Source organism: Bufo gargarizans, chromosome 4 (genome assembly GCF_014858855.1).
Source record: "Bufo gargarizans isolate SCDJY-AF-19 chromosome 4, ASM1485885v1, whole genome shotgun sequence".
Taxonomy (NCBI): domain Eukaryota; kingdom Metazoa; phylum Chordata; class Amphibia; order Anura; family Bufonidae; genus Bufo; species Bufo gargarizans.
Genome location: NC_058083.1, coordinates 216,222,720 through 216,246,234, shown reverse-complemented (window position 1 = coordinate 216,246,234; position 23,515 = coordinate 216,222,720). Strand labels below are relative to the sequence as shown.

Sequence of the window (23,515 nt, the reverse complement as noted above, 5' to 3'; positions counted from 1 at the left end):
AGGGCTAGGATCACGTGCCCAATGTACAACAACATGTAATGCTGGAAGTGCCTGCTAGAGAACTGCACCAAGAGTGCAGTGCTCGCCCGGTAAAAAAAAAAAAAAAATGATGGTCATGCTATTCTTGCCAATGCTATTCAAATCCCGCACCTGCACCTCATTCGGCGCAGGCGCTCTGAGAGGGCGCTCGCTTCCTCAGTGCGCCTGCGCCGATGACGTCTTCTCTTTCGGGTGACGTTATCGGCGCAGGCGCGCTGAGGAAGCGAGCGTCCTTCTCTCAGAGCGCCTGCGCCGAATGAGGTGCAGGCGCGGGATTTGAATTGCAGACAGGGCCAGCCGGAGGAGGAGAGTGCTCCCTGGCCCTGTCAATCAGCAGGGGCAGGGGGCGTTTTTTTTTTTAAAGGAGGATGCGGCGGCTACCAGCAAGTAGACGCCCTACTTGCTGGTAGAGAGGTAATTTACATATTAGAAAAGTGACGTTTTTAAAGAAACTAGCCAACAGAAAAGGGTAAGAGCCCTATATATTGAAAAATTGCAGTATAAGGATTTTAATTAGCCAAAAAAAAAAAAATGGACTTTAGGGGGTGACAGAAGCCCTTTAACTGCAGACTGTCAGCTTTAATTTGAGGGTATTTACATCCAAATCAGGTGAACGGTGTAGGAATTACAACAGTTTGCATATGTGCCTCCTACTTGTTAAGGGACCAAAAGTAATGGGACAGAATAATAATCATAAATCAAACTTTCACTTTTTAATACTTGGTTGCAAATCTTTTGCAGTCAATTACAGCCTGAAGTCTGGAACGCATAGACATCACCAGACCCTGGGTTTCATCCCTGGTGATGCTCTGCCAGGCCTCTACTGCAACTGTCTTCAGTTCCTGCTTGTTCTTGGGGCATTTTCCCTTCAGTTTTGTCTTCAGCAAGTGAAAATCATGCTCAATCGGATTCAGGTCAGGTGATTGACTTGGCCATTGCATAACATTCCACTTCTTTCCCTTAAAAATCTCTTTGGTTGCCTTTGCAGTATGCTTTGGGTCATTGTCCATCTGCACTGTGAAGCGCCGTCCAATGAGTTCTGAAGCATTTGGCTGAATATGAGCAGATAATATTGCCCAAAACACTTCAGAATTCATGCTGCTGACAGCAGTCACATCATCAATAAATACAAGAGAACCAGTTCCATTGGCAGCCATACATGCCCACGCCATGACACTACCACCACCATGCTTCACTGATGAGGTGGTATGCTTAGGATCATGAGCAGTTCCTTTCCTTCTCCATACTCTTTCTCTTCCCATCACTCTGGAACAAGTTGATTTTGGTCTCCTCTGTTTATAGGATGTTGTTCCAGAACTGTGAAGGCTTTTTTAGATGTCGTTTGTCAAACTCTAATCTGGCCTTCCTGTTTTTGTGGCTCACCAATGGTTTACATCTTGTGGTGAACCCTCTGTTCACTCTGGTGAAGTCTTCTCTTGATTGTTGACTTTGACGCACATACACCTACCTCCTGGAGAGTGTTCTTGATCCGGCCAACTGTTGTGAAGGGCGTTTTCTTCACCAGGGAAAGAATTATTCGGTCATCCACCACAGTTGTTTTCCATTGTCTTCCGGGTCTTTTGGTGTTGCTGAACTCACCGATGCGTTTCTTCTTTTTAAGAATGTTCCAAACAGTTGTTTTGGCCACGCCTAATGTTTTTGCCATCTCTCTGATGGGTTTGTTTTGTTTTTAAGCCTAATGATGGCTTGCTTCACTGATAGTGACAGCTCTTTGGATCTCCTCTTGAGAGTTGACAGCAACAGATTCCAAATGCAAATAGCACACTTGAAATGAACTCTGGACCTTTTATCTGCTCATTGTAATTGGGATAATGAGGGAATAACACACACCTGGCCATGGAACAGCTGAGAAGCCAATTGTCCCATTACGTTTGGTCCCTTAACAAGTGGGAGGCACATATGCAAAATGTCGTAATTCCTACACTGTTCACCTGATTTGGATGTAAATACCCTCAAAATAAGGCCTCTTTCACATTTGCGTTGTCTGGATCCGGCATGTACTCCACTTGCCAGAATTACACGCCGGATCCGGAAAAACGCAAGTGTACTGAAAGCATTTGAAGACAGATCCGTCTTTAAAATGCTTTCAGTGTTACTATGGCACCCAGGACGCTATTAAAGTCCTGGTTGCCATAGTAGGAGCAGGGAGCGGTATACTTACAGTCCGCGCGGCTCCCGGGGCGCTCCAGAGTGACGTCAGAGCGCCCCATGCGCATGGATGACGTGCCATGCGATCACGTCATCCATGTGCGTGGGGCGCCCTGACGTCACTCTGGAGCACCCCGGGAGCCGCACAGGACGGTAAGTATGCCGCTTCCCGCTACACTTTACCATGGCTGCCAGGACTTTAGTGTCTTGGCCGCCATGGTAACCATTCAGAAAAAGCTAAACGTCGGATCCGGCAATGTGCCGAAACAACGTTTAGCTTAAGGCCGGATCAATGCCTTTCAATGGGCATTCATTCCAGATCCGGCCTTGTGGCAAGTCTTCAGGATTTTTGGCCGGAGCAAAAAGCGCAGCATGCTGCGGTATTTTCTCCGGCCAAAAAACGTTCCGTCCAGGAACTGAAGACATCCTGATGCATCCTGAACGGATTTCACTCCATTCAGAATGCATTAGGATAAAACTGATCAGGATTCTTCCGGCATAGAGCCCCGACGACGGAACTCTATGCCGGAAGAAAAGAACGCAGGTGTGAAAGAGCCCTAAAGCTGACAGTCTGCAGTTAAAGCACATCTAGTTTGTTTCCTTTTAAATCCCTTGTGGTGGTGTATAGAGCCAAAAATGTTAGAATTATGTCGATGTCCCAATATTTATTGACCGGACTGTAAGCAGCAGCTACAATGAATCATAGTGGGTAGATTTTTTCAGGCTGCCAAGCGTGCAAATACAATTGTCAATGGGTCAGTGGCTACACCGGGTTTGGAAAACTATGGTACGGTGCTCACCCCGCAACTTACCCTAATGTTGCAAGGCAAAATTAATACTAATAAATTATGAATGTGGAGGGCACTCTAATATCCCTGGCTGTATATAATGGTATAGTGCGAACATATTTTTCTTTCTTTAGATACTTTTCGGTATGAAATTTAAGATTACACTTACCGGTAATCACTTTTCCATAAGCCCATGACAGCACCCTTGAGAGACCGCCTCCATCCAGGACAGGAAACAGGAACTTTCGTGGAGAGCTCATAAGGAGGAGCATGGCCCCGAGACCACCAGTTAATCGCAAGAACTTGTCCTAGACCACACTCTTCTCCTTTTTTTTTTTTTTTTTTTTTTTTTTTTTTTGTATATGTATATATATATTTTTTATATATTTTTTTTTTTTATTTTTTTTTTTTTTTTTTAATATGAATATCAGGGTGGGAATAAACCCGGGTGCTGTCATGGGCTTATGGAAAAGTGATTACCGGTAAGTGTAATCTTAAATTTCCCTTTCGCCCATGACAGCACCCTTGAGAGACGATTAGAATAGAAATCCCTTTATTTCTTAGGGTGGGACTACCGCCTGGAGGACTTTCCTACCGAAGGCTAGCTGTTCTCTATTGCCTAGGTCCAATCTGTAGTGACGGAAGAAGGTGCTAGGCGACTGCCATGTGGCTGCTCTACAAATTTGTTCTAGGGTAGCGTCAGCCCTTTCTGCCCAAGTGGTGGAGACTGATCTTGTAGAATGAGCACCAAAGCCCCCCGGGGGCGCCTTTCCAGCTGAAGAATAGGCCAAATTAATGGCTCTTACGATCCATCTGGAAAGGGTTTTAGAAGAGGCTGGGAGGCCCTTATTTTTCCCACTAAACTGAATGAAGAGTTTTGAGGTTTTCCTCCACTGACTAGTAACCTCCAGATAATGAGATAGGCATCTTTTTACATCTAAACAGTGCAGTTTTTCCTCTTTTTCATTTCTCGGATCTTGGCACAGGGAAGGAAGGATAATGTCCTGCGTTCTATGAAACATAGAAACCACTTTCGGTAAGAAGGAAGGGTCTGGTTTAATGAGAACCCTATCATCTAAGATGTTAGTGTACGGAGGCGAGGTAGAGAAGGCCGAAATCTCACCAACCCTCCTTGCTGAGGTAATTGCGACAAGAAACGCTATTTTGAAAGACAAGATCTTTATAGGTAACTGTTTAAGTGGCTCAAAGGGAGGTTCTGTGAGGCTAGTAAGGACCAAGTTGAGGTCCCAGGGGGGAATTGAAGGTCCAGGTATAGGCCTAAGCCTGCTGATGGCTTTAAAGAATCTTCGGACCCACGGGTGGCTAGCGATGGAAGAATCAAAGAACGCACTCAAAGCGGATACCTGTACTTTCAGAGTACTTGGCCTCAAATTTTTTTCATGTCCAGCTTGCAAAAAATCTAAAATCCTACACATAGGTGGGGGATTCAAAGGATTCACTGGATCCTTGGCAAACTTCTGGAAGGTGTTCCAAATCCTGAGATAAATAGAGGAGGTGACATCCTTTCTGCAGGATAGTAAAGTGGAAACTACGCTCTTGGAGAGTCCTCTACTTTCTAGGATTTCCCCCTCAAGAGCCATGCTGTTAGGTGTAGCTGCTTCACACTCGGATGATTGACTGGTCCTTGGGATAGAAGATCTTGCCACTCCGGGAGAATCCAAGGGTCCGTCAAGGATAGCTTCCTCAACCAGGTGAACCAGGTTCTTCTGGGCCAGAAAGGAGCAATTAAGATCACTGTTGTTCTTTCCTGTCTCAGCTTCTGTAAAAATCTTGGAAGAAGCCTTAACGGAGGAAAGGCGTAGAGGAGCTGGTTCGGCCAGGGAAGGGAGAAGGCATCTATCCCTGTTGGTGAATCTCTCGTGCTGAGGGAAAAGAAACGATGACACTTTCTGTTTTCTCTGGTGGCGAACAAGTCCAGATGAGGACGACCCCAAAGTCGAATTATTTGATCGAACACCCTTTGGTTCAGACACCATTCCCCCTGGTCTAGTGTATTTCGACTTAAGAAATCTGCCACTTTGTTTTCTGAACCTTTTAGATGTATTGCCATAAGGGACGGCACAGAAGGAATTATAAGGGAAAAGATATCCGTTGTTAACCGCATCAGATTTTCTGATCTGGTTCCTCCTTGTTTGTTCAGATAGGAGACCACTGTGGCGTTGTCTGAAAAAACTTTTATAGACTTTCCCTGTAGTAAAGGAAGGAACTCTTTTAAGGCGAAAAAGACCGCCCTCAGTTCCCTCATGTTTTGGGAGTCTAGACTCTGCTCTCTTTCCCAAACACCTTGTCTTAAGTCCCCTTGGCAACAGGCCCCCCACCCGGAAGGACTTGCGTCGGTGGTAAGGGTAACAAAGTCTTGTTGGAACCAAGGGAGCCCCTGGGACAGGTTTACGGGGTTCAGCCACCAGTGAAGGGACTGGATCACTTGGGGGGTGAGTGTGAAAGGTGTATCTAATGGGCGGAGGGAACCCTGCCACTCCTTCAGAATTTGCCACTGTAGGGGTCTGGAGTGAAGATGGCTCCAACTGACCGCTGGTATAGTTGAGGTCATTCTGCCCAAGACCGCCATTGCTTGTCTGATAGTAGGGTTCTCTGCCGATATCAGGGACTGAACCTGTTGTATTAATCTCTGAATCTTGTCCTGGGGTAGAATACAGAGTAGTTTTTTTGAGTCCAGCATCATCCCTAAAAAAATGCAAACTTGGGAAGGAATTAAATGGGATTTTTCTCCGTTTATTTGCCAGCCGAGGTCTTCTAGGATCTGCACTACTTTTTTGAGGTGCGCTTCTAGAATGGATCTTGACTCTGCTACCACCAGGAGGTCGTCTAAGTAAGGTATTAATAAAATGTCTTTTTCCCTTACATGAGCCATGACTTCTGCCATGACTTTCGTGAAAAGTCTGGGAGCTTGAGAAATCCCAAAGGGAAGGGCTGTGTATTGTAAGTGCTGGATGTGACCTCCTATAGAAACCGCGACTCTGAGGAATTTTTGACAGTCTAGCCGAATGGGAATGTGGTAGTACGCATCTCTTACGTCTATCGTAGCCATGAAGCAGCCCCTGAACAGATGTTTTATGACTGATTGGATTGACTCCATTCTGAATTTTTTGTAAGAGAGGAATTGATTTAAATCCTTTAGATTTATAATAGTTCTGAATGTTCCATCCGGTTTGGGGACCAGAAAAAGGGAGGAGTAAAAACCCTCGCCCTTCTCTGCCTCCGGCACCGGGATTAGAACATTCTTCCGAAGTAGGGATACAATCTCTTGTTGTAAGGCTAGATTTTTCCCCGGGTTTCCTAGAAAATTTGTGATTTTGAATCTGTCCGGTGGGCGGGAGACAAACTCTAGACAAAACCCTTCCTTTATAACGCCTAAAATCCAGGGACTTGAGGAGATTTTCTCCCAGGCGTAGAGGAAGAGAGAAAGTCTGCCCCCCACAGGAGAGAAACCGTCATTGCTGTGATGGTTTAGAGGTTGAGGAGGATTGGGAACTGAAGAGAAACCCCTTGCTTTTCCTATTCTTGTTGTCAGCTCTGAAGTCTTTCCTCTGCCCCCTAAAAAAATCTTTCTTGTTTTTGCGAAAAAAACGTTGTTTTTTCGGGGGTCTGGAGACAGGGAATCCTTTTTTATTGTCCGAGGCTTTATCCAAAAGGTCGTCTAAGACGGATCCAAAAAGATAATCGCCCTGACAAGGAATTGCACACAGCTTATTTTTAGATCCCGTGTCTCCCGACCAACCTTTTAGCCAAATAGCTCGTCTGGCTGAATTTGAAAGAGCGGCTGATCTAGCATTTAATTTTAAAGCATCGGCTGATGCATCAGAAATAAAGTCTACTGCTTTAAGTAGAGTGGGGAAAACGGTTAACAATTGATCTCTCGGGGTCTTGTTCTGAATGTGAGATTCTAACTCCTCTAGCCATAATTTCAGAGACCTAGCAGTGGATGTGGTGGCAATATTTGGTTTGAATGCTTGAGCTGAGGTCTCCCAAACTTTTTTTTAAGTAAACCTCTGCTCGCTTATCCATAGGGTCTTTAAGAGAACCTAAGTCCTCGAACGGAAGGGCCGATTTTTTTGAAATTTTTGCAACAGGTGCATCCAATTTAGGGGGTCTGTCCCAGTTTGCTGAGTCTGCCTCGTCAAAGGGATATTTTCTTTTTACATTTTTTGGCACAAAAAACTTTTTATCGGGTCTTTTCCATTCCCTCTGTATTAAAAACTTAATATTCTCGTTAACGGGAAATACCCTAGATTTTTTCTGCCCGAGATCACCAAACATGATATCCTGAACGGATTTTGGGTCTTTGGGTTCGTCTACTTTCATAGTCGCACGAACTGCTTTTAATAAAGCTTCCGTATCATCGGGGGAAAAGAGTGGCCTGCCCGTGGATTCTTCATCCTGGGACGAATCTGGGCTATCTAGGATTTCTCCCGTATCGCTTTCCTCTAAGGGATCTGAGTCAGATCTATTAGCCGTGCTTGGTCTGGTTCCCAGGGAGGTAGAGGCTACAGCGGGAAAGCTCTTTTTGAAATCCTTCAGGGAGTCCGAGACCTCCGTCTTTACCATCTCCCTAATACTGTGTAAAAGGGATGGGGACTCCTCCTCCACTAGTTTCTCAATACAACTTTGGCATAACTTTTTCAACCAAGAGGGGGCCAGTTTCTTTTTACAGATGGCACACTCCTTCCCTCTGGTCTTTGAAATTGCCTTTCTAGGGCCCTCTTTTGTAGTCTAAATGCAGGAAGAGACAAGAGGGAAAGGAGATTTAGCTTAAAAAATGAAATAAATGGTGGGGAATGATCCCCCTTACCCCACCAGGAGTACCGGTCTGATCTCATGACCCTCCTGTTGATCGGCGCGTAAGGCACTCTCCTCCTCCATACTGCTGTGGGATAGAGAGTGACTCCCCGGATCCAAGGAAATGTGGCTTCCTGTAAGGCTGGCTGGCTGGGCTGCTGCTGACCGTGCGCCTGTGGGTCCGAAGTCCTCGGTCGGGTCCTGCTGGAAACTTTCTGCGGCCTAAGTAGGAGAAGGCTCTTCCTACTTCCGGAACGCACGTGCGTGCGTTCCAAAAAAACGGAAGTCTCTACCGAGACCCGGATCTCGCCGCATCGCGAGATTTTTAGTTCCCCCTGCGCGCGGCAAAGGAGAAGGCCCCGGCCCGCCTGAGCACTGTCGGGCAGGACCGGCGTGCCGAACGCACCTCTCGGTGAGCCCGGGACTGCAGAGTATCGCCAGCGGAGCGTAAGCCAGACCCCAGCAGCAGCACCAGACTCCGGCCGGCGGCTCCAAGAGGAGACTTATGCCGGAACAGGTAACCCCACTCTTAACACAATTCCTCCGGGGCCCTGCAGCCTAGCTTTTTCTTTTCTTCTCTCCACGAACCGTCCTCTGTCTAGGACAGGAAACAGGAACTGGTGGTCTCGGGGCCATGCTCCTCCTTATGAGCTCTCCACGAAAGTTCCTGTTTCCTGTCCTGGATGGAGGCGGTCTCTCAAGGGTGCTGTCATGGGCGAAAGGGAAAGTATAAATTTATTTGTTGAGATACTAAAAAGATGTTATGCACATATTATCAAAGGTACACTTGCTGTTATAAAAAAAAATCATTTTAAAATATATTTTCATAATTAACTTAAATAAGTTTAACTTGAGATAAAAAAAAAACTGAAAAAAAAAATAGGAAACGTTTTTACAAAAGAAAAAAAATTGAAAAGGTAAAATGATGATGACTTGTTATATAAAATAAACTATTTATTTTATCCACTTCATAAAAGTTTTCCTTCCACTGATTTTGTAGATTAATAGTCTTTGTACATATATCCAGTAGATGACACTGTTGCTCTCAAGACAAAAGGTATGTAGCGATTGCAATGCAACAACATCTATTTATGGGTATAGTTATTACCTCAATTTATGAGGTTCAAATGGGGTATCAGCCGATCGCTACTTGAATAAAAAAAAAGCCATGTTTGGGTAGAATAGGATATACAAATAGAATGCGACTAGTATATCCAAAAAGTTTTTATCTCCCCATCCATGCACCAATAATTGATTTCTGCCAGTGAAAGTTCAAATACTTTCTGTGTTATCTTGGTTCTTTACAGTCTTTATATTGTAACGTTACCTGTCCCGTGGATGCTGCATGGATCTGGAGTCATCTACTGCGATGTATGTTCGTATTCACCGCTGTGCTCACCAGCTCCTAACGTGGCATCCCACGTAAGCGGGAGCTTCAGCGGTGTCTTCTCCTCCGGATGGATGCAGAGGTGCCGGGTTTTTCGTTGTATGATGCTCCCAGTTGAACCAGATCAGATTGCTCAGTCCTTTTGCAGGGTTAATATAACTGCCTGAGAGATATTAAACATGTATACATGTTTAATATAGCTCATTCTATTTGTATATCCCATTCTACCTAAACATAGCACCCTTTTTTTTATTCAAATAGCTTTCGGCTGATACCCCATTTGAACCTCAAATTAAATTAATAACTATACCTATATCAGGGGATTTCATTATCCCAGTTTATCAAAGACTAATATGTATAAACATCCATAAATAGATGTTATTGCATTGCAATCGCTACATACCTTCTGTCTTGAGAGCAACAGTGCCATCTACTGGATATATGTACAAAGACTATTAATCTACAAAATCAGTGGACGGAAAACTTATGAAGTGGATTCTTTTTTTAAATGACTTGTTCTATAAAATAACTATCATGTACCTTTTCACTTTTTTTTTTTCTTTTCTAAAAATGTTTCCTATTTTTTTTAATTTTTATTATCATTTTTTTTTATCTTAAGTTAACCATTATGAAAATAGATTTTAAAATACTTTTTTTTATAATAACAGCAAGTGTACCTTTGATAATATGCGCATAAAATCTTTTTAGTATCTCAACAAATAAATGTATACTGTATTAAGTTATATTTGTATTGTCACATATATTTGAACATACCAAAAAGTATCTAAAGAAAGAAATATATGTTCGCACTATACAATTATATACAGCCAGGGATATTAGAGTGCCCTCCACATCCATAATTTATTAGTATTAAATACAATTGTATCCACCTCTCAGCTGTGAGATGTTTTAGGGTATGTTCACACAATTCATTTTTGGCAGGGATTTCAGAGCGGATTTCGTGTAAATACTGCTCAGCATCTGCGCTGAAACCACCTCCTATTGTTCAATGGGAGGCTGCACCACAGTTCACGTGGCTGAGGATTTTTCATGTGCCGTTTTACACAGAGTATGAACACCTCAGAATGCCACGGCAGGAGCCCGTTCGCGGTTTAGCTCCATTCAAGAACAGAAAAAGTATGACATTAGGGGTTTCTATACGTGTTCCTCTGACTTCATAATCCACACATTGCAGTGTCCATGTGGCCTCATCTATGTGGGTGAGACCACACAGGCCTGCAAATTAAGGATTAACGAACACAGATACGCCATTTTGAAACTGTTCACAAAGATCAAAGATGCAGAGTCAATCAGGGGACGTGGAGGGTGAACTCCCTGTCCCACAGCACTTCTATAGGTACAGACATAATGTTCCGCAATTGAGGTTCAGAATCATTGACGGTATTCCCCCACTACAGAGAGGGGGACCGGGAACGATTACTGAAGCGTCTGGAACTCAGATAGATTTTCGAACTTGACACCATTGAACCCATGGGTCTCAACCGGGAGTTCAAGGTGGGCTCCCTTTTCTAATCGCCACCCAGGATGTGGGATTGGGATATTTTAGTGTGATTTAAGTTTCAGTACCCGATGTACCATTGCGATTATAAATTCATTGATTTTTTTGTTCTTCTTCTTTTATCACTTTTAGATTGTGCTACCAGATGTAACCTGAGTGGAGAACTATATGCAGCCCCCAATATGAGCGACCAGGGAACCTGACAGTTGGAATACTTCGCTATACTAGTTGTTCTCTTCTTTCACCCGTGCTCGATATGTGTACTGAGAGATTCATGTTGTGGTGACATTAGGCACTTTTTTTTGCCAATTTTATGATCCCCTCTTCCTGAGGAGCGGCACATTTCGTATGGATGGAGGGAGATGAGGGATGCCATGGGGGGAAACTCTATGCTATCTCACAGGATCTGACTGGCCCTGAAACCCAAGCCATTTATAGGATAAAGTTGGGAATAGGCAGGGTAGGGGTGCTCTTCATTTGGAGTTGGGCCCAGACCAGGCAGGGGCCGATATATTCCACCTCCCCTTGACCGGGGTTGATGGTATGTCGGCCTTAGTATTCCCCTTCCATATTAAGACGTGTGCGTATCACCAGTACATCCTATTGGTGGAAACCATTGGGTATTGTGCGGGGTGACGCTCACAACTATGTGGCTTTTGATGTGGGGCTGTTCTGTCTGATCCCTGTGTCTTTATTTAGTCTTATGTTGCCCCGTTTTCTCTGTAGAGGCACTCGATACACCTCCACTCACGGGTTTGGTGGTGCTCCGCCAGTATGTGAGGGGATCTGTAACTATTCATGGTTCATTCCACACATTCCACTCATTTGCCCAGAACATAGTCCAGCTGGGTTACAATCATTGCCATTGCAGCATTACACTGTATATAATGTATCTACTGTTGGCAGGTTCCTGTGTTGCTGGTACATGGGCCATTATCTGCATTTTTTGTGTACTATGTTTATATTCTGGATATTATTATTGGTGAGGTGAGTGGCGCTACTGAAATTTACCTTACTCTGCTCCCATAATGAAATTTATCCTCAGCCTTATAGGGTCCTTTACAACACATCAGTTTTGGTTTAGGACCTAGGGTTGCCAGGATACAGATTGGGCGCTCTATCACATGACTTGTCATGTGTTTGAGGGTGTTTGCGCTGTTCCAGGACTCCCGATCATGTGACCGCTATGTCGAACACGTGACTACCGGGAATCTTGTTTCATAAGCGGCTGCTTTGGGGCCTGAACTCAAAAGGGACCCACCCAGGAGGAGGAACTAACACATTTTTTTGTCAGGGCAACGGTATTATACAATGACATTATATACAGTGACACTGTAGGGAATGGACGGAGCAGCTGGCCGGCCTCGTCTGAGAGAACAATCTTGACTAATCACAGGAGTTGGAGCTGCGAAGATTTTGCTGGAGTGGGGCGTTCAAAAATTTGCCCTTAGGTCTCATTCACATTACCATCTTTCACTAGTGTGTTTATGTTCAGCAGGAAAATTGGATAGTATTACATTTTTATATATTAACATTAACCTCTTAAGCACACAGGTACGCCCTGATGTCCTGATCGGAACCCGGTGCCTGCTGAAATCATTGAGCAGGCACCTGGGGCCAATGTGCCAGGGGGTCAATTCAGACCTGCAGTTTGCTGCGTTTCCAGGTTATTCGGGTCTCTGAGGACCCGATAACCCGGAACAGGATGGTGATCGGTGGTGTGATAATACACCACCAATCACCATCCTGCAATCCTGAGAGGTGATGGTGACATCTCCGTAAGGGTTAACAGCCAAACAAAACTTAATATTTATTACCCCGATTCTGCAGTTTACAGAAACACCCCATATGTGGTTGTAAACTGCTGTATGACCAAAAGGCAGGGCGCAGAAGGAAAGGATACGGCGTTCTGGTTTCTGGAAGGCAGATTTAATGGCCTTTTTTTTTTGCACCATGTCCCATTTGAAGCCCCCTTGATGCACCCCTAGAGTAAAAACTCCATAAAAGCAACCCCATCTAAGAAACTACACCCCTCAAGGTATCAAAAACTGATTTTACAAACATTCGTTAACCCACAAGAGTTATTGGCAAATGGAGATGAAATTTCAGAATTTCTATTTCTGGTAACCTTGCCTCACAAAAATGTAATATAGATAAAGCAAAAATCATATGTACCCTAAAAATAGTCCCAACAAAACTGCCACCTTATCCCGTAGTTTCCAAAATGGGGTCACTTTTATGGAGTTTCTACTCTAGGGGTGCATCAGCGGGGCTTCAAATGGGACATGGTATAAATAAACCAGTCCTGCAAAACCTTCCAAAAACCACATGGCGCACCTTTCCCTCTACGCCCTACTGTGTGCCCGTACAGTAGTTTACGGACACATATGGGGTGTTCCTGCAAACCACAGAATCGGGGCAATAAATATAGCATTTTGTTTGGCTGTTAACCCTTGCTTTGTTACTGGAAAAAATAGATTAAAATGAAATTTGAGAATTACATTTTTTTTGCCAAATTTGCATCACCATTTGCCAATAACTCTTGTGCAACACCTAAAGGGTTAAAAAAGTTTGTAAAATCAGTTTTGAATACCTTGAGAGGTGTAGTTTCTTAGATGGGGGTCACTTTTATGGAGTTTCTACTCTAGGGGTGCATCGGGGGGGCTTCAAATGGGACATGGTGTAAATAAACCAGTCCAGCAAAATCTGCCTTTCAAAAACCATACGGCGCACCTTTCCCTCTACGCCCTACTGTGTGCCCGTACAGTAGTTTACGGCCACATATGGGGTGTTTCTGCAAACGACAGAATCGGGGCAATAAATATAGCATTTTGTTTGGCTGTTAACCCTTGCTTTGTTACTGGAAAAAATGGAAAATTTGCCCCAAAATTAAAATTCTCAAATTTCATTCCCATTTGCCAATAACTCTTGTGCAACACCTAAAGGGTTAACGACGTTTGTAAAATCAGTTTTAAATACCTTGAGGGTGTAGTTTATACAATGGGGTCATTTTTGGGGTGGTTTCTATTATGTAAGCCTCACAAAGTGACTTCAGACCTGAACTGGTCCCTAAAAATTGGGTTTTTGAAAATTTCAGAAAAATTTTAAGATTTGCTTCTAAACTACTAAGCCTTATAACATCCCCAAAAAATAAAATGTCATTCTCAAAATGATCCAAACATGAAGTAGACATATGGGGAATGTAAAGTAATAACTCATTTTGGAGGTATTACTATGTATTATAGAAGTAGAGAAATTGAAACTTGGAAATTTGCTATTTTTTCAAAATTTTAGGTAAATTTTGTATTTTTTTATAACTAAAAATGATATTTTTTTTTACTTCATTTTACCACTGTCATGAAGTACAATATGTGACGAATAAACAATCTCAGAATGGCCTGGATAAGTAAAAGCGTTTTAAAGTTATCACCACTTACCGTAAATTAACACTGGTCAGATTTGCAAAATATGGCCTGGTCCTTAAGGTGAAATAAGGCTGTGTCCTTAGGAAGTTAAGGACACAGGGCGGAGGGCGGTGATTGGAACAAGGTGCCTGCTCAAATCATTGAGCAGGCACCTTGGGTCAATGCCGAGGGGGGTCCTGTGACCCCCCCTCCCCCCCCGTATCAGCAATCGCGGCGGATTAACCCCTTAGCGGCATAGAAGGGGTTTGTGTTTGAGGGAGCACATCGAGTCCCCGCGCTGCTGTGGCGGGGACTCAATGTCTCATAAGGCAGCCAGATGCCGTGCAGAGGCTGCCCAATGCCTTGCACGGCATCGAGAACTGCCTTCTACGGGAGCCGAGGAGATCCAGCCTCAGGCTGGGTCTCCTAGGCAACCTGTTTGTGCACTACTCACTGTAGTACAGGAACAGGCAATTCATTACAATACAGATGTATTGTAATGCATTGCAGAGGGGATCAGACCCCCAAAAGTGAACATCAGAAATAAAGAAAAAAAAAAAGTAAATAAAATGTTTTTAATAAAATTAATAAAGTAATAAAATTAATAAAGTAAAAAAGAAAAAAAAAACGCCCCTTTCCCCTTATTTTATAATGAAAAACAGAAAAAAAAAACATATTAGGTATCGCCGCATCCATAATGACCAGCTCTATAAATATAACACATGATCCACCCTGTCCGATAAATACCATAAACATTTTTTAAAAACTGTGTAAAAAAAAGCTATTTTTGTCACCTTACATCACAAAAAGTACAACACCAAGTGACCAAAAAGGAGTATGCCCCCCAAAATAGTACCAATCTAACCATCACCTCATCCCGCAAAAAAAATAAGCCCCTACCTAAGCCAATCGCCCATAAAATAAAAATAAAAAATATGGCTCAGAATATGGAGACACTAAAACATCATTTTTTTTGTTTAAAAAATGCTGGTATTGTGTAAAACTTAAGTAAATAAAAAAAAGTATACATATTAGGTATCTCCACATCCGTAAGAACCTGCTCTATAAACATATCACATGACCTAACCCCTCAGGTGAACACCGTAAAAAAAAAATTATAATAAAAAAAAAACGTGTAAAAAAAGCAATTTTTTGTCACCTTACATCACAAAAAGTCATACGCACCCCAAAATAGTGCCAATCAAACAGTCATCTCATCCCGAAAAAAATTAGCCCCTACACAAGACAGTCGCCCAAAAAAAAAAAAAAAAAACTATGGCTTTCAGAATGTAGAGACACTAAAGAATATTTTTTTTTTTATGCTTTGTTATGTAAAACAAATAACCAAAAAAAGTCATATTGGGTATTGTCACGTCCGTGACAACCTGCTCTATAAAAATATCACATGATCTAACCTGTCAGATGAATGTTGTAAATAACAAAAAATAAAAACGGTGCGAAAACAGCTATTTCTTGTTACCTTGCCTCACAAAAAGTGTAATATAGAGCAACCAAAAATCATATGTACCCTAAAATAAGTCTCACAAAGTGACTTCAGACCTGAACTGGTCCTGAAAAAGTGGGTTTTAGAAATTTTCTGAAAAATTTCAAGATTTGCTTCTAAACTTCTAAGCCTTGTAACGTCCCAAAAAAATAAAATGGCATTCCCAAAATGATCCAAACATCAAGTAGACATATGGGGAATGTAAAATAATAACTATTTTTGGAGGTATTACTATCTATTATAAAAGTAGAGAAATAGAAATTTGCTAATTTTTCCACATTTTGGGTAAATTTGGTATTTTTTTTATAAATTAAAAAAATATATATTTTACTCCATTTTACCAGTGTTATGAAGTACAATATGTGACGAAAAAACTATCTCAGAATGGCCTGGATAAGTCAAAGCATTTTAAAGTTATTCACACAAAGTGACACTGGTCAGATTTGCAAAAAATGGCCTGGTCCTTAAGGTGAAATATGGCCATGTCCTTAAAGGGATTCTGCCTCCTCCTGCTGTAAGATCGCTGTGACGCCTCCCCCCTCCTCCTGCTGTAACATCGCAATGTTACAGCAGGAGGGGGGGGGGGAGGGAGAGCTAGAGGCGTCACAGCAATGTTACAGCAGGAGGAGGGGGGAGGGAGGAGGGAGGGAGAGAGAGCGGGAGGCGTCACAGAAGATTATGAGGCGGCGCTGAGGTCGGGAAAGGCGGAGCTGGGCACGAACTGCGGCGGGTGCGGGCGGCAGCTTGGATCCATTTACATCCCCTTGGGCACCTTATTTTTATGAATGACAGGTTGGTAATAGCGTATTTTTAGCAAAATGAGCCTACAGATTACATTTATAAGACCACATTAGGAATGGTTAAAGCTCCATGAACATAACCATATTTCTATCTGGAGGGGGTGAAACCTGGTGACAGAATCCCTTTAAGGGGTTAATGTAAGAAAACATACTGAGAAAGTAATTGAGGTGGCACAAGATACAATGAAAATATATGGTATCTCATAATTAATGCTGCCTTTCTCCATAAACCCACCTTCTTGGCCTGCAGTTTTCTCAAAGCCATTTTCAGAGGATATTCTTGGTGGGGAAGATGGTAGAACTGGGGATCTGGCTGTTACAACAAAAAATGTAGAGGGTTTACCAGCTGCTTTTTCAGGCGAATGTTCACTGCATTTTATATTTTTTTCATAAATCAATAGTACAAGTGAAGATAAAATAGCCTTACAATATATCTGATTACAGAAAATTCCCTCTTTCTCCAAATCCCTGCCTCAGAGGGACACGGCCTAGGCACTCAGTGCTGCCCAGCTCCTCAGTTTTCCAGTGTTGGCCACGCCCCTCAGTACACTGAAGTTCTCATTTGCATAAGGGCTAATGCAATATACAGACACCAGCCGTGTGCACTCCGTATCAGTGATGCGGACCCATTGACTTAAATGGGTCCACAATCCGCAAGATACGGAACTGAGGCACAGATCAGAAGCACTACGAAGCACTCCTGTTGGAATTTGATCCGTGCCTCCGCACCACAAAAAAATAGAACATGTTTTAATATTTTGCGGGGCGAAATATAAAGTTAGGGCCATATATATTTGGACACTGACACAAGTTATAGTGATATAATGAACATAAAGTCCAGACGTTTAGCTTTCATTTAAGAGTATCCACATTAAAATTGGATGAAGGATTGAGGAGTTTCAGCTCCTTTACATGTGGCACCCTGTTTTTAAAGGGACCAAAATTTATTGGACAATTGGCTCAAAGGCTGTTTCGTGGGCAGGTGTGGGCAATTCATTCATTATTTTATTCTCAATTAAGCACATAAAAGGCCTGGAGTTGATTTGAGGTGTGGTGCTTGCATTTTGAAGATTTTGCTGAGAAGTAAACATGCAGTCAAAAGAGCTCTCCATGCAGGTGAAACAAGCCTTGTACTTCATCTGCGAAAACAGAAAAAACCCATCCGAGAAATTGCTACACTATTAGGAGTGGCAAAATCTACAGTTTGGTGCAGAAAGGCCCACAAACAAACAGCAACTGAAAACCGCTGCAGTAAAGGCCTGGCAGAGCATTAAAAAGGAGGAAACAGAGCGTGTGGTGATGTCCATGAGTTCAAGACTTCAGGCAGTCATTGCCAACAAAGGGTTTTCAACTAAGTATTAGAAAATAACATTTTATTTACAATTATTTAATTTGTCCAATTACTTTTAATCACATGAAATGAAGGGATTGAGTTTAAAACATGCTTTAGTTCCTGACATTTTTATGCAATCATTTTGTTCAACCCACTGAGTTAAAGCTGAAAGTCTGAACTTCAACTGCATCTGAATTGTTTTGTTCAAAATCCATTGTGGTAATGTACAGAACAAAAATTACATGTTTACATTTTTATCTGTCCAAATATATATGGACCTAACAATCTTGCAAAGCGCTGACCCATTCAAGTGAATGGGTGTCATAGTCTTTGTTGTGCACCGTGACACATTAGCCGTACATACTAGTTGCCAGGGGCAAAGTGCTGTTGTCGCAGCATGTATGGGCTTTGCTCCCCTTCTCCTGGTTTCTCCCCTGTCTGGTGCTGGAGGGGTTTACTTCCTGGCTGGGTGTGGCCACTTGGGTTTTATCACCTGTGGCTTCCAGCCTAGAGTCAGTTGTACTCCAGCCTTTGTTGGTGCTGGAGCTTTGCTCCTTCCCTGGGTGTTTTATCTGCCCAGTCCTTGAGGGCCACCTAGTAGGACATCGATGTCATCCTGTTGTCTACCTTCCCTTCACTACCCTTGCATATGTTTAGTGATGTTTATGTATGGGTGGTTGTTGTCTTGTCTAGTGGTTGTTACATGTCTGGTCTGTTGGTGTCTGTAGTCCAGCATGTTTGCTACACATGTTCCCTGTGTGTTGTGCCTCCAGAAGGGGGTCTCAGGGTTCCCCAGAGGGGGAACCACAAGTCAGTGTACAGCTCTGCTGGGGGCCGCCATTCATTCTGTCCGCATGGGGCTCCGGTTGTCGTTGTTACCGCGGCAGGTAAGTGAGTGTTGTTTCTGGGCTCTAGCCTGACGATTAAATTGCTGTGCACTGCCTGTCCCTTTTCTTGCAGCTAGACCGGTGAGACTCCTGTTCATCCGTGTCTGGGATGAACAGGTCATCTCAGCCCTTTCTTTTTTTTTTGAAGAATTATCAGGGCGACACAGGGTACGAGGTTCCTGGGTATGAGCCGTCCTACCATCCAGGTCCACTCATACGGTAAGGAGAAAGGGCGAGGATTAGGGGAGCAACAGGAGGTGACGTGCTCCCTATCCCCAGTGTCCTGGCCTAGTTGCTATCCTGTTTGCTCCACATTGTACGGTGGGGGGTTCCCCCCACTCCCCACTGTGACAATGGGTCAGTGTCCACAAATGTTGTGCTCTCGGCTGGTACCCATGCGTTGTGAACCGCTATATGCCCCAAAGAAAGCTTTAAAGCATAAAAGTATTTTTCTCTGAAACATCGCAACCAATTTTCATAGGACGGGTATCATTATAATCAGCAGGATCAATCCTACCAGACAGTATGCCTGGTTTAATAGGGTTGATCCTGCTGACAGGAGATCCAGGAATGATTTGAAGTGTCCAACAGCAACCTGTCCTAGAATGTGAGCAGGACTGGTTGCCAGCACTTGCAGAGTTGCTTAAGCGGCTGAGTGTGCGGAGTGGTAATGATACAATCCTGCCCATTATTTGCCATCATAGCTGAGCAGCCTGACAGTAATACTCACCAGTGTGTAGTATATGTAAGTGCCACAGAGTAGTGTGCACTGAAGCCGTGCCCCCTCACCACTCTAGGCAGCTCTGGAATTGGAGGCAACCAGTCCTGCTCACATTCTAGGACAGGTTGATCGTGGCCATTTTAAGTTATTTCTAGAGAACCCCTTTAAAGGAGTTGTCATCAATATCAGATCAAGTGTTCAATACCATCTTATATAGCAAGTATACAGGTGATTTACTGGTGACGTCAAACGCCCAAATCAAAAGCAGCTGAGATTGCACAAATCAACAGCTTGGTTTCACTATGTGCAAATAAAGAAACACAAATCCTGACGATTCATTGAATAATTCAAACAAGTGAACAAAAATGTAAATAAATGAGGATACCGTATCCATCTGCAGCATCAATTATTATACCCCAGATCAGTTTTGGATCAAGTAAACTCAGATCTACAGTCCCCTGCCATAGCAGAGGTTAAACAAAAAAGGATTCCATTTGTGTGGAAATGTCATCCATTCAATGCAGGTTTTGACAGAATAGTGAGGAAACACTGGCATATATTGTCTGAAGCATACCCGGGATTGGAGGAATTTCAAAAATCCTTCCCTGATTTGTAACAAAAAAAAAAACTAGCTTTTGTGACAAATTAGTACGTGCAGACTTGGGCAGTCCTAGAACAATTACGAGACAGAGCAGATTGGGAACAGTGAAGAGGGGCACATTCCCCTGCCTCCACCGTTTCCAATGTTCTAATATTATCAAGGGCACAGAGTTTTACCATCCACACATGGGACAAGCATTTAAAGCCAGGGGCTTTTTTACATGTGAATCAACTAATGTCATCTACATGATAAAATGCCCTTGTGGTTTAGCCTACATAGGTGAAACTATACAGGCGGTTAAGGATAGGATAGGGAAACATAAGTCCACAATTACAACGAAGAATGTATTGTTACCATTACCTTATCATTTTGAGAAATGTGGACACACAGTATCACAATTGAGGTTCCAGGTTTTAGGTTTAAGAGAGGTGGTGTCATTAAAAAACTCCTTTTACAGAGAGAAGCTTACTGGATTCACACTTCAGATACCTTACAACCTAGGGGTTTGAATCGTGACTATGAAGTTATGCGCTTATAATATTTGTTTCAATCCCCGATTCTTATCATTGTATTATATCATCTTATAGACATCTTCTCGTTGATGCTGCAGATGGATACGGTATCCTCATTTATTTGAATTTTTGTTCACTTGTTTGAATTATTCACTGAATCGTCAGGATTTGTGTTTCTTTATTTGCACATAGTGAAACCAAGCTGTTGATTGGTGCAATCTCAGCTGCTTTTGATTTGGGCGTTTGAAGTCACCAGTGTACAGGATAGGTCATCAATAGTGTTGAGGGAACTTGTGTTTTATTAGAGAGATGCGGCTGAAAGAATTAGTCATGGCAGAAGTTCGGGTTCTCGAAGAATCGCATTATGGATTCCGCTGAACTCCCAGAACTTTAAAAAGGGTTATCTGGGAATTTATATTGATGACTAGTGTTGAGCGAACTTGTGTTTTAAGTTGAGCGTCTAAAGTTTGGGTTATCGAAGAATCGCGTTATGGATTCTAAATTCCGTTATGGTCCGTGGTAGCGGAATCCATAATGCGATTCTTCGAGAACCCGAACTTTAGACGCTGCACTTAAAACACAAGTTCGCTCAACACTAGTCATCAATATAAATTCCCAGATAACCCTTTTCAATACTGATGGCCTATCAGGATAGGTCATTAATATCTGGAGGTTCGACTCTTGGCACCGGGGCTGTTGGAAGAGATCAGAGTGCTCCTCAAAACATATCAAGCACATCACTGTACATTGTATAGCAACTATTCACTTGAATACATAGTTCCCTGCCTCCCGATCACTGCTATAGGCTTCAGGCCTAGTAGGCGCAGGGGGGTGTGATGACGTCATTGCGCGCCTGTGCCCGGACGCAGAACACTGACGTGTGTGCGCAGCGCACCTGCACCATCTACAAGTGAGCGCCAACTGGGCCACAGGTAAGTATTAGCTTTTATTTTATTTTTATTGTGTGTCCTCGGGGGCACAGGAGAATATTACCGAAGGGACAGTGACGGCAAACTACTATGTGGGGGGCAAACTACTAGTGTGGGGGACAATGAATACTGTGGGGGCAGTGTGGAGAAATGCATACTGTGGGGGCAAATTACTTAATAAAGGGAAGTGTGGAGGCAAATTTTAATGAAGGCCAGTGTGGGGGCAAATTACTTAATGAGGGGCAGTGTGGGGGCAAATTACTTAATGAGGGGCAGTGTGGGGGGTCACTACTTGATGGGGGAAATTACTATATGGGGAACTGTGGGGAAAGTTACTATATGGGGTAGTGTGGGGGAAATTACTATATGGGGGTAGTGTGGGGGCATTTCTATTAGGGGACATTATTTTTGGGGACACTATACAGGCATTATTACCTGGAGCACAATATAGGATGTTATTAATACTGGGGGCACTCTAGGGGACTTTATAATTGCTGTAGACACTATAGGGTCCTTTTGGGGTAATTTATCAAACTGGTGTAAAGTAGAACTGGGTTAGTTACCCATAGCAACAGATTCCACCTTTCATTTTTGACAGCTCCTTTGGAAAATGAAAGGTGGAATCTGATTGGTTGCTATGGGCAACTAAGCCAGTTGTACGTTAAACCAGTTTGATAAATTACCCCAATTATGAGAAATCTAACGTGTCTGTAACAAACTCTGTAGAGACGAGATGAGGCTGAAAGAATTAGTCATGGCGGTTTGGGTCAAACGGAGGAGAAGAGGAAATAGAAGGTCTATATGACAGGAGATGTCACTGGATGTAACAGGTATGTGGTGCTGTATTCCCCTATATGTAGAGCTGGCTCACCACTGTGACCTGAGTCTCATCTTCTCCTCCAAGTCTTTTTTTTATCATAATCATATGTATTTTAAATTTGGCAACTAAAATTGTAATTTGTCACCGGCAGTCCTATGTAACAGCCCAGATAACAGTGATAACTTTCTGTGTGCAGATAACGTAGTAGATGTTCCATGCAGTCCTATGTAACACCTCACATAACACAATAGTTCACTGTGTTATATAGGGTGTTACATAGGACTGCATGTAACATCTATGATACCTGTACTCAGAGAGTTATGAGATGGTGGGGGTCAGACTCCTGGCAACCCCCCGCCAATCAGCTGTTTGAGGAGACCGCGATGTGAGGAGACCGCGACGTCTCAGTGAGCGCCGCAGCCTTTTTTCTCCTTACCAAGCACAGCGCTGTCCATTTTTATAGCACTACACTTGTTATTGTAGCTCAGCCCCAATCACTCAGATGGGACAGAGCTGCACCAAGACCATGTGAACGATGTCATATGGCCTGGGAAGAGACTGTGGCGCTTACGAAGCACCGCAGCCTCTTCAAACAGAATAAAAAACTAAAATGGAGGGGGGGGGGGGGGCCCAGGTTGGGTAGACAGCCCCGGGCCTATCATGCACTTAATCCTCCCCTGAATAGGACTGATGAATGTGCTCACTTGAGAGCCACTGCCTCTTCTAAAGGCTGATCGCCACAGGTGTTGGGATTTGGACCTCCATTGATCAGATATTGATGACCTATCCTAAGGAAAAGCAATCAATATTGAGCTGCTTAAAAAAAAAAAAAAACTTTAATAAGATAAATTGCCATTTCTGTGTTAAATGACACAATCATGGTCAGTACATGGTGCTGTTTCTAAGTACCTGCATTTTCAAATGTGTCCTCCATGAGTTCTGAATATCTGTTATCTGCCATACTCCAGCTCCCAGAGTTTGAGCTACCACACCTTCTACTGCGCCCACCTGGAAGTAGATAACAAAGGCCACCTCTAACTTTTTTTGCTATTACTTGACATGATTTTTAGAAATAATTGCATGCGTCACCCACTCTATACCTCTACGAACAATCATGTGGCCAGGAAGTGCATCCTGGGTATCTGGATCTACGGGCATATGGCAAGTAAACAATGACACTTGTGAACAAGACTTGCTGGTCTGCATAGCCTTCAGACGGAATCGTCGAGAAGAACCTACAGTGGAAGTGTGTGTAGTGAGAAGATACCCACATAAAATGAAATC

At 43.2% G+C, this 23,515-nt stretch overlaps 1 protein-coding gene across 3 annotated transcripts in view; it reads right to left on the bottom strand.

Moving 5' to 3' along the window:
• The window catches only part of VWA5B2 (von Willebrand factor A domain containing 5B2), an 87,655-nt gene that overhangs the window by 5,199 nt on the left and 58,941 nt on the right, over window positions 1-23,515 (bottom strand). For all 3 annotated transcript variants that reach the window (XM_044288707.1, XM_044288708.1, XM_044288709.1), the window contains 3 exons: window positions 23,332-23,466; window positions 23,141-23,239; window positions 16,664-16,741 (listed from right to left, as the gene is read on the bottom strand). In XM_044288707.1, coding sequence (XP_044144642.1) covers window positions 16,664-16,741; window positions 23,141-23,239; window positions 23,332-23,466 — 312 coding nt within the window. The remainder of the gene's footprint in view (window positions 1-16,663; window positions 16,742-23,140; window positions 23,240-23,331; window positions 23,467-23,515) is intronic.